General features: G+C 40.0%; 1 protein-coding gene across 4 annotated transcripts in view; it reads left to right on the forward strand.

The window, feature by feature from the left end:
- Positions 1 to 12138, forward strand: part of LOC109385016 (general transcription factor II-I repeat domain-containing protein 2) — a 394301-nt gene that overhangs the window by 350588 nt on the left and 31575 nt on the right. For 2 of the 4 annotated variants that reach the window (XM_019646848.1, XM_019646849.1), the window contains exons 4-8: positions 7023 to 7142; positions 8569 to 8752; positions 8914 to 8942; positions 10432 to 10486; positions 10987 to 11030. In XM_019646848.1, the coding sequence (XP_019502393.1) occupies positions 7023 to 7142; positions 8569 to 8752; positions 8914 to 8942; positions 10432 to 10486; positions 10987 to 11030 (432 nt within the window). Of the gene's footprint in view, positions 1 to 3310; positions 3560 to 6950; positions 7143 to 8568; positions 8753 to 8913; positions 8943 to 10431; positions 10487 to 10986; positions 11031 to 12138 lie in introns of those variants that run through there. The other 2 variants (XM_019646851.1, XM_019646850.1) reach the window with 2 other exon arrangements.

Consider the following 12138-nt stretch of genomic DNA (forward strand, 5'->3'; position numbering starts at 1 on the left):
GGCAGCCCAGCTCCAGGTTGAGCTGTTGTTCAGCATCTTAGCTGTAGAGGGCAGTGTCACTGGCCCTCATATGTGGAATCCGAACCAGGGCCTTCTGGCGTCCCAAGCCAGTTCTTAACCATCGCTCCACTCGGCCGGCCCTGTCAGTTATTTCTGTTCTTTATTATTTCCTTACTTATAATTTCTTTGGATTTAGTTGCTTTTCTGGCTTCTTGATTTGGTACCTTAGGTCGTTGACTTTTTTAAAAATGTTCATTTAAAGTTATTATTTTCCCTTTAGGTTCTGTTTTAGCTATATTCCAAAGACTTTCATATGTCGTGTTTTTATTATTATTCATTTCAAAATATTTTCTAATATCCCTAGAAATTTCTTTTTGACCATGGTTACATAGGAGCATGTTGCTTAACCTAATAATATTTGGGGATATCTTGGTTATTGATTTCTAATTAAATCCTATTGTGGTCCAGATATATACTCAATATGATTTTAATCTTTTTGAATTTATCAAGATCGAATTTATAGCTTAGCACATCATTTATGTTGGTGACTATTCCATATGCACTTGAATAGAATTTTGTATTCGGCAGTTAATAGACCAGGTAGGTCAGTTTGTTAAATAATGTTATTCAATTCATCTTGATTTTACCTACTTATTTTATCAATTACTGATGAAAGAGTGTTAAAATCTCCAACTAGATTGTGTATTTCCTCCGTTTGGTTAGTATATTCGGCTTCATATATGTTGAAGATAAGAATATGAATATGTTATTAAATATATACACATTTAGGATTATAATGTTTTCCTGGTCAATTGACCCTTCTTTTCCTCTTGAAATGCTCCTTTTTCATTTATAAACCTGATCTTGAAGTCTACTTTGTTTTATCTTAATATATATATAGTGTCTATATATATATATATATATATATATATATATATGTGTATGTATGTATTAATATATAATATATAGTGGCTATAATATAATATATAGCCACATCAACTTTCTTGTGATTAGTATTTACATGGTATATCTTTTTCCATTCATTTACTTTCAGCCTTCTGTGTCTCGTGTAAACATACACAGTTAGAGCTCTTTTTAAAAAACTCTTACTTGGATTGTTTCATCCATTTGCATTTAACATTATTATTTATATGGTTTAATTTAAGGCTTTTATCTTGCTGTTTCTTTTCTATTTGTCCCACATGTTCTTTGTGCCTTTGTACCATATTTCCTGCACTGTTTTAAATAGAGAAAATTTTTGTGTTATATTTTTTCTCTATTGACTTTTTAGCTCCTGGTTTTATTTATTTTTTATCGGTTGTTCTTGGGATTACAATATGCCCTCCTAATTTGTCACAGTGAATCTAAAATTAATATTTTACTACTATACATACAATGTAAGAATGTTAAACAGTATAATTCTGTTTAATCCCTCTAACCCTAATATATTACATATTCTACAGTACCTTATTATGTTTAAGCAGTCAATCACTTTCCAAACTTTTAAAAAATAACCTTTTATAGTTATCAATGTATGTACTATTTCCAATACTCTTTTTTCCTTATTGTAAATCTGGATTTCCATGTGGAGTTATTCCCTTCAGCTTGAAAAACTTTCTTTAGCATTTCTTTTAGTGTGGGTCTAATGGTAACAGATTCTCTCAGGTGTTATTAGAAAACGTCTTTACCTTGCCTTTGTGTGTGTATGTGTGTGTGTGTGTGTGTGTGTGTGTGTGTTTAGAAAAATAACATAAAATTTACCATCTTAACCATACTTATGTGTACAGTTCCGTAGTGTTAAGTATATTCACATTGTTGACAGCCTACTGAATGGGAGAAGATATTTGCCAATGATATAGCTAACGAAGGATTAATATCCAAAATGTATAAAGAACTCATACAACTCCACACCAAAAAACCCCCCCAGAAATCCAGTTAAAAAATGGGCAGAGGGGTCGGCCGAGTGGCGCATTGGTTAGGAGTTGGCTTGGGACACCAACTCTGAGCAGCAGGGACCCAGTTCAGATCCCACATATAAGGGCCAGTGATGCTGCGTCCTCTACAGCTAAGATGGTGAACAACAGCTCAACCTGGAGCTGGGTTGCTGTGAGTCACCAGCGACGGTGTAGGCTGCAGTGGGGCTGGCCAGCAGCTGGCGTGCACTTTTGTGAGCCACCATCCAATGGCTGGCAAGTGATTGCCTCACCCGGGAAGAGCGCAATGATAATACCAACGTGGACCAGTGAAGCGACGTCCTCCACAACTAGACTGAAGAACAAAAGGACAGCAATTTGTCTGTTCCCCTTCCCCAATGCTGTTTCCCGCCCCCAGTTCCCCAATAAAATTTTTTTTTTAAATGGGCAGAGGACCTGAATAGACATTTCTCCAGAGGGCAGATGGCCAAGAGACATATGAAAACATGCTCAACATCAATTATCTTCAGAGAAATGCAAATTAAAACCACAATGAGATATCACCTCACACCTGTCAGGATGTCTATCATTAATAAATCAACAAACAACAAGTGTTGGGAGAGGATACAGTCTTGGTGGGATTGCAAATTGGTGTAGCCACCATGCAAAACAATTTGGAGTTTCCTCAAAAAATTAAAAATGGAACTACCTTATCACCCAGCAATTCCACTTCTGGGTATTTATCCAAAGAAATCCAAATACTAATTTTAAAAGATTTATGCACCCCTGTGTTCACTGCAGCACTATTTACAATAGCCAAGATATGGAAGCAACCCAAATGCCCATCAGTAGATGACTGGATAAAGAAGAGGTGGTTTATATATACAATGGAATATTACTCGGCCATGTTAAAGAATGAAAGCTTACCATTTGCGACAACATGGATGGACCTAGAGGGTATTATGCTAAGTGAAGTAAGTCAAACTGAGAAAGACAAAAACCATATGATCTCACTTACCTGTGGAATCTAAAGAACAAAATAAACAAATAAAATAGAAACAAACTCATAGATACATAGAACAAACTGATGGTTGCCAAAGGGGAGGGGATTTGGGGAGCTGGGTGATAAAGGTGAAGGGAGTAAGAAATACAAATTGGTAGTTACAAAATAGTCATGGGATGTAAAGTACAGCATAGAGAATACAGTCACTAATGTTGCAGCAACTATGTATAGTGCCATGTGGGCACTAGACTAAGCAGGGGGATCACTGCACAAATTATATAAAGTTCTAACCACTATGCTATACACCTGAAACTAATATAAAATAATATTGAATGTCAACTGTAATTGAAAAATGTTTTTAAATTAGAAAGGAGAGAGCAAGAGAAACATATACTTAGTTAATTACTAAGCCAGATATCTTGCCACCACCAAAATGGGTTCTGAATCCAAATACAAAGATGACATCTGGTGTGGTCTTGTACGTTTTGGCTGTTTTTTTCTTAATTTCTGTCTTAGGTACTGTTGTCTTCCCAGGGTGAAGGACATTGATGACCATTTGGGAGGAAAAGAGCTCTGCTCAGCTCTTCAGTTTCCAAATGTTGCTTTTCCTTGAAGTCTTACCCTGTGCTTGCACAGTTGTGAGGTCAGTCAAGAATTTGGGAGAAGTTTATATGAAGCCATTGGGTCTCCCACCTGTGACTCATGCTTTTCCAGGATTCCCCCTCAATTTCTGACCACAGTGGCAGTCCCAACATGTGAAATAGATTTCTACACAAAGACTTCTGCTTTTTGGTTAAGCTCCATTTCCCTGAGAACCACAGGAACTAAAGTGTCCCTACAGAGGAAAAACCAACTCAGTGTGAATCTCACTCAGTATGCATGTTTCCCTTCTTTCAAAGATAGCATTCCTTCCAGTTTCTGCCTTGTTTTGGTTGTACTTCTCTGCCTTCAAATACTTGATTTTAATATTTTGTCCAGAGTTTAATATTTTTTCCAGAGCTTATCACTGTTATTGGCACATACACACTTCTCTTCCATTAGTGGAACTAGAACACTGAATGTGATTCTTGAACATGTGATGTTTATTTCTTTAGAAGTTGTGTTGGAATTAAGGAAAAATTACTGCGGAATTGTGTCAAAGACACATTTACCTTCCCTCTGAAGTTAGAAACCATCCCCTTTTGGTACAAGCATTTACTCACGAATTTAATCCTCAAAACAACAGAAATTTAGAATCAACCTATATTAGAGCTATAGACGCTTAATATTAAAACTATATAGAGTACAGCAGGTGTCGCGTCCCGCACGACATGGGCAATGAGAGAACAAGAGGGGGTGGCAAAGGATTAAGAAAGAAAAGAAACAGCAGCCAAGAGTTAAATGAGAGCAGGGCCAAGGGTCTCCAGCCTCACAGGACTGAGAGCCCCGAATTGGGCCAACACACGGCTTTTATTTCTCCACATATCTGGAAGAAGCCTTGTTCTCTCCATAGTCTGTGAGTCTCATTCCTGAGAACTTGCTCAAGCCAGATTACCCATGCCTGTAAACTGCTATTACGGCGAGTCCGCCTGCAGCGATAAGACATATGCTTTGCCTTCACACACCCATAGGCATACACCCCAGGGAGATAAGATTATTATGCTGAGGACAGATACTATCACATCATCAGGTCACTTCCCAAGCAGGTTGGAGGAAGGAATGTAGCTACAGAGGTAGAAGACCTCCAGTCTCTTTGGGGCAAGTGAGGACCTATGCCCACCTCCAGCCCCGAGATTTCTCCTGATGGCCCCCATGTGACCGTGCCTGTCTTAGGTTGTTCCTTCCTCGAGGAATCTTACCCGTCATTGGCTAACCAGCCATCTTTTGGGGCCAAACAGGGAGACACAAGGTGTATGAGCAGTGTCTTCAAAAGGGGTCAATTTAGGGGTAAGCGCGGAGGGACAGACGGCTGGACAGCTGCGTGGCAACAAGCAGGTCCTTGAATAACGTTGTTTCATTTAACATTTTGTTACAAAATTGATGAGATGCTGTAGGAACTTACCATATTTTGCCATGTATAATGCACACTTTTTTGCCCAAGTTTGTGAGGGAAAAATAAGGATACACATTATACATGGGTAGTACTAATTCCATATCTATATAAATGTTTTTAATTCTTTTATAATATTTATGCTTATGAGTTAAAAGTGTAACTCTAGAACTCAATAATGATATCCATATGCAAAATAATACCCTGGAATATGATAATCGGTTTTGTTGAACTTACAATGAACTTGCAACGATGAAGAGTTCTTGGCTTTCTATAATGCGTGAATATCGTAAATTTGTTACTGGTACCTAAAATTTTTTGTACCTTGTGTCTATTCTTGTATTTTGTAATTATTTGTTACATAAAATTTTTTGTACCATAATATATTAAAAAATAAATGCTAAAATTCCTTTGTAATACAAAAAAACAAGTACCTAAATGTAAACAAATAAAAATTTGAATTAAAATGAAAGATTTTTTTCCCTGTAAGTTTGGGCCAAAAACGTGGGTACTCATTATACACAGCAAAATATGGTAACTCTTGTTTATATCAATTAGCCTATGCTAAAAATTGGTTTCATTATGCGTGTTTTGCTTAAAAGTCGCAGGACCTATTGACGTTGTTAAGTGAGGACTTACTGTAATCCAGGGATTGGCAAACTTTCTGTAATGGGACAGATAGTAAATATTTTAGTCTTTGTGGGTCATTACAGTCTCTGTTGCAGCCACTCAACTTACTGTTGTAGTTCAAAAGCAGAACCAGGCAATACATTAAAAAATGAGCATGGTCAATAAAACTTTATTTATGGACACTAAAATTTTATTTTACTTGATTTTCTCATGTCATAAAGTGATAATCTCCTTTCAAACTTTTTTAACCATTGCAAAATATATTTTTTAAAAAAATCTTAGTTCACAGGTGTTATAAAAACAGACAGTGGGCAGGAACTGGCCTGCAGGCTGTAGTTTCCCAACCCCTGGAGTAAACTCTGCAGGCAGAATTGTCAATTCTCTACCACTCTATTCACCTCTTTCCCCATATGCCAAAACTGTTTGAAAGACCAAACACACATAGGTTTTCTTCTGCTTCCTTCCTTTAGCCTAATTGACTTGTTCTAAAATGTAAATGTACGTAAGAATTGCGTTGCAAAACTATATACACAAAACTATATAGTTTCTGCCTCCTGACTAGCCCTGATTAAAACCATAAGTTTCAAAACTTTTGAAGTAGCAGCTGATGGGGAGCCAGTGGGGGAAGGCTGGTCCTGTGCACATGTGGTGAGAGCTTCCTACACAATGACTGTTACTTTTAGACTACAGCAGATAATATGTGTGTTTAAAAATAACTTCCTTTGGGGCCAGCTGAGTGGCCGTTGGTTAAGAGTTGGCTTGGGATGCCAGCTCTGAGCAGCAGGGCCCCCCCCCGTTCGGATCCCACATTAGGGCCAGTGACACTGCGCCCTCTACAGCTAAGATTGAACAACAACTCGACCTAGAGCTGGGCTCTGCTGTGAGTCGCTGGTGACGGCGTAGGCTGCAGTGGAGCTGCAGTGGGCTGCTGTAAAGCTACCGTGAGTGGGTGGCAGCCAGCGTGAGCGGCTGGCGACTGGCGGCCGGAGTGAGCTGCCGTCCAGGGCCCGGCAACCAATCTGCCTCACCCGGGAAGAGCGCAATGATAATACCAACATGGGCCAGTGAAGCAACGTCCTCCACAACTAGACTGAAGAACAAAAGGACAGCAAACTTGTCTGTTCCCCTTCCCCCAATTCCCCAACGTTGTTCCCCTCCCCCAATTCCCCAATTAAAAAAAAAATCTAAAAAAAAATTAATAACTTCCTTTGAACTGCTAATATTTCCTTGTGTGTTGAATTTGTCAATAGATTTATTTCAGAGATGATCACTGTTATCCTGTTCATAAATAGCCTGTTCTTTGTTTTTATTTAAATGAACTAAGCTCTTGTTTTATGTTTATTACTTTTCTTTTCCTTTTTCCTTTCCATACCAGAAGCATAGAAAGGAAGGACGCGTGTGGTACAAATGCCTGGATACTGACTTTGTGCCGATGACTCGTTTGCAGGCATTGCTGAAGGCCTGCCTGAGATGAAACCCCCGTGTCCTGTGAACGGGATGCAGAGCGACTCTGGAGAAACAGAAATACTCAGAAAAGCAGTGGATGACTATTTCTGTTTTTGTTATGGTAAAGTGCTCTTGAAGCATTAATTCTCTGAATAGTTCACTACGGAGTAGGACTGTTAGATAATCTTCTTGGTGTGACAGTTTAGAGGGTTTCTAACATTTGAAAGTCCACATTCTCATCAAGGGAACAGCCAGTTCTTAAGTATCAGACCCAGCCATCTTACCGAAGAGAACTTGGTCTCTCCTGGTCCATCAAAATCTCCGGATTGATCAGACGTCCATGTTTGCTCCCATTTTAGGGAGCCCCCACTCCTTGGCCAACAGTTATTAAAGATGTTCATTGCTCCTTCGGTCACCAGCCTCACCCTCACTGGTCTTTCCACAGGCATTAAGACAGGACTTTTTAGAAAATACCTACACCATGTTTTAAAAAGCTAGATTGGGGCAGCCAGTTATCTCAGGTGGTTAGAGCGCAGGCTTATAACACCAAGGTTGCCATTTCGATTCCCACATGGGCCAAGGAGCTGCACCCTCCACAACTAGATTGAAACAGCTACTTGACTTGGAGCTGATGGGTCCTGGAAAAACACACTGTTCCCAAATAAAATGTTTTAAAAAAAAATAAAAAGCTGGGCCAGCCGAGTGGTTCAGTTGGTGAAGAGCTCGCTCAAGAGTTTGAGCTCTGAGCAACAGCGGTTCAAGTCCCGGCCAGAGCTGAGCAGCCACTGAGCTGCCAACAGGTGGCAGGATGGCTCAGCTTAAAAATAAATAAATAAATAAATAAATAAATACAATAAAAAGCTAGATAGCCAGGTAACTATACCAATGTTATACGTAATTGTGATAGAAGCACCTTAGCATCTTAGGGCCTTGTTTATCATTCCTAGACAGCTGCACACATTTATGTGACCTTCAGGTCCCTGGGAGCATTTGATTTGGGGGACCCAAGCACAAGGGATCTCCAGGTCTCAGGCTACATTTCTCTATGAGAACTGGGGCTTCAGCCCCCCTGGACTGGTCAGCCAGTGCAGAAAGATCAAGACAGCCCCAGATGGTGAAATGAGGCCATGTTGACTTCATAACTTTTTCTCAGGCAAGTTGGCCTGACTTGTGTAGTGTGACATAGGGACAGCGAAGCTTTGAGTGGGGGCCCTCTCCTCTTTTGGCAGCAGCCTGAGTAATCATGGGGTGCTCTCTGCAGCCCTGAGTGTGCCGGGGCAAGTACCCCAAACTGCACGACCTCCAAGAGAAGGGAGAAAAAGACCTATTATTTTCTCTTATGTGAAGGTTTAAAGTAAATATAATTTTTTATTTTGGCCCTTTGGTTGGGAATTTTACTAACTTGGGATATAGATGAATAGGGTACCTTATGTCTCTAATGTATCTAAAAAGCCAGATGTTACCACCTATGTTTATTACAGTAAATGAAACAGAGTAGCAAGGTTTTATGCTCATACCATTTAAAGACATCTTGCCTCTTCTTCTAGGTAAAGCCTTAGGAACAACAGTGATGGTGCCTGTTCCGTATGAGAAGATGCTGCGAGACCAGTCAGCTGTGATAGTGCAGGGCCTTCCAGAAGGAGTTGCCTTTCAACACCCCGAGAACTATGATCTTGCAAATCTGAAATGGATTTTGGAGAACAAAGCGGGGATTTCATTCATTATAAATAGGTGACAGGCTCTATCTCATCATAATAGTTCATTTGATGATAAACTGAGAGCTTGATTTCAGTTAGTGAATTATGCCCTGTTACATTTAGAAGTTGCTTACTCAGATGTTTAATGTCTTTCTTGTGTGTTCATGTTGGGTAATAGTATTGGTTTTCTTGCAGACCTTTCCTAGGTCCAGCGAATCAGCCAGGTAAGTGACAGCTTCTCATACTTGGTGACTGCCCTTGGCTGCTTAGCCAGTTCTGCTTTTCTTAATTAAAATACAAGTTTGGCACATTCTAAAGCTTGTTTATTCTTTGCCTTGTCCTCACTGAGGAGGCAGTCTCTGACATTCCAGGGTGGGTGATCATGATGTTTGCAGGGTATGCAGCTCAGAGAAAGACACACCTTACCTAGAAAGCTGAGACACCACCCTCCTCCTAGCTCGCATGCCGGCGAGCTTCTGCATCCAGACCACAGACGACAGCAGACCTACCTTGTCCTCATGCACAGGAGTGTGAGGATGCTGAGGTCACCTCATGGTCTTTGACCCACAGCCATGGGCCAGGCATTGTTGGGTTCAGGAGTGGGTCTAGGGTGTGTGACTATTCCCGTGGTCCTGAAACTTGCAGTTTAGGAGAAGGAATGAGACTGTCCAGCAGGGAATCAGGGGTGGCCCGTGGTGCTCTCAGAATGGCTGGAGGAAATTCCCGAGAGTCCTTGGAAGGGGGTTAGAATTGTGTGATCTGGGGCTTCATTGAGAATCTGGCCCTTGTGATCAGGGTGTCAACAGGCTGGTTCTTCCAGGAAGCCCATTCCATGTGGTCAAGCAGAAAGCTCTGTGGAAGGGTGTTTCAGGCCACGTTTGGGAACCCATGACCCCTTATAATCTGCTGAACTTATACTGATGAAGGGACAGAAAAAATTTTACCAGAAGCGTTTAGAGAACCATCTATGCTCACTTCTTAATTTTCTCAGATTATTATTCTGAATGTAATTGGAAATCTTGGGCCACAGCTGTTTATGAAAGATCAGGTCTAAAGAGGGTGTTGTGCTGAGACTGCATAGGTAGAGCTGACCCGGGGGATGTAGGGAGGGGGACACACAGTTCACAAGGTGCACCATGGGGTACAGGGGTGACGACACACTGGTCCTTTTGAGCACAGACTACTCACGGAGCAAAGTCTGTTTCTCGAGCGCTTTTGAGTTCCTGAAATCCTCTAGTTCATGTTAAAGGAGGGACTTGAAGGTGAAGGATGGCAGGTGATTGTTGTGCCAGATGACTTGTATTTTCATTATAGAATAATAATAATAGCAGCTGATACTTACGTGCCGGGCACTGCTCTAAGCACTTTGCATGTATTAATTAATCCTCCCCAACCACCATTTTCAGGTGAGGAAACTGAGGGGCAGGGAGGTTTTCAGTAAGTTGCTGGAGGTCACCCAGCTGGTGAGCAGCAAGGTGGGATCCACAGCCGTGCCCCATCCCCAGGCTGCTCCTCAGCTCCCATTCTGCCACACAAATGGCCCCAGCACATGGGGTCTGGTGTGAGTTGGTCTCTCCTCTCACTGCTATCCCATGATGACCTGGAGCTGGGAGTTCTATTCTCTCTGTACATGCTTTCACTTGTTATGCCTTTGAATGTTGTCATATTAAGACGCGGAAAAGCGCTAGTGTGTATCTTTTCACTCCTATACAGGTGGGCCTGGGGTGGTAGCAGATGCTGAGAGATCTATGAAATCACCAAGTGAAAGGTAAGGGATAAATAAAAAATAAAATTCACATCTAGTCCCAAAGTGTTAGTTTTTAGACTATGGAAAGTCTTCCTTATTTTTGTTAAACAGTTGACCCTTGAACGACATGGGTTTGAACTGCGCTGGTCCACTATGCCTATAAGTTCAAACCCATGTTATTCGAGGGTCAACTGTATTTTTGAATCGTGATAGGAAATGTTCCTATGTGGAGGGCCAAATTAAGTTATATTTGGATTTTCAACTGCATGGTGGGTGGGTGACCCTAACCCCCACATGTCCAACCATCAATTGTAACATTCTTTATTGAGTTGACACTTTGAATATTGTAACAAATTATGAAGGAAGTTAATATTCAAGTCGTGGCAGCTTTGCTTTCAGTTTGTTGTATGCGGGGGATTTGATGGCATGGAGATCGGAGGATTTTAATTTTCTGCACGTCCAAGTGCCTGTGGTTAGTTCTCACCCTGCCTCTCTTGACCAGGGTTCCCTTCTCCTTTCAGTTGTGGTCCCATCCATGTGAAAACTGAACCCATGGAAGATTCTGGTATGTACACCAATGCTTTTAGAATCAAATAGTTAGCAGGTTATCATTTGACTCCTTTCTTTTGTTTTATTAGAAAAAGGGGGAACTCTCAGTAAACTAAGAATGGAGGGGGACTTCCTCAACTTGATTTTTTAAAAATCTACAGAAAAACATACAACATTATCTTAAATGATGAGAAACTAGAATCTTTCCCCCTAAGATCAGGAATGAGGCAAATTTATCCTGTCACCACTCCTTTTCAGCTTCATACTGGAAGTCCTAGCTAATGCAATAAGACAAGAAAAGGAAAGAGAAGGGAAGGAAGAAATAAAACTGTTTGTTCACAGATGACTTGATTGTCTATGCAGAAAATCCAAAAGAATCGACAACAACAAAAATGAGGATTAGGGCACTAATTAACCTCAAGTGGGGCCTTATTTGTAGAATTCTACTCAAATATCTGGAAAAGAGCCTTCTGATTTACTAATACTAGGTACTTGATGTTATTAAGTAGATATATTTGTGGACAAAATGTACTTTAATTATATTTAAATTAGAACCTGACTGCAAAAATGAGTTAAAAGTCTTGAGTGTACATTTGGAATTATGACTTGATTTACAAATAGAGAACTGTTTTCATTTTTGGACATATCTTATTTTCTACTTTCTTGCACTCTCTCATCATTTTTAAATGCTCTGCTATAGACAATACTCATATATTGGGGGGAAAATCCCTCTTCTGTGGATGAGAGTAGTTAATACCCATTGCTGCCTCTTCTCACACCTTAAAAAAAAAAGAAAAATGGCATTAATTAGAGTGAAAATGTGCAAAGGTTAAAAACAGAATTTTTTTTAAAAACTCCAATGTTTAATAAGAGATGGGGAGAGATTGAAAGCATTAAAAGTGGAAAGGTAGAAAACCTGAAATAATCAAGTACATAAAACTAAAACTCCAACATCTAAAAGACAAAAATGAACACAAGCTGGTTATAAAAGGCTAAAATTAGAATTTAATCATGCTCACAAAAGCAACTAGAACATGAAATAAACAGGTCAAAATGTAAAGTTAAAATTCAATCTAAGATAATGCAAAAGAAAAACAATATTCAATATTAAGGAAAAAAAATGT

The sequence above is a fragment of the Hipposideros armiger genome, unplaced genomic scaffold (assembly GCF_001890085.2).
Source record: "Hipposideros armiger isolate ML-2016 unplaced genomic scaffold, ASM189008v1 scaffold_107, whole genome shotgun sequence".
Classification (NCBI taxonomy): domain Eukaryota; kingdom Metazoa; phylum Chordata; class Mammalia; order Chiroptera; family Hipposideridae; genus Hipposideros; species Hipposideros armiger.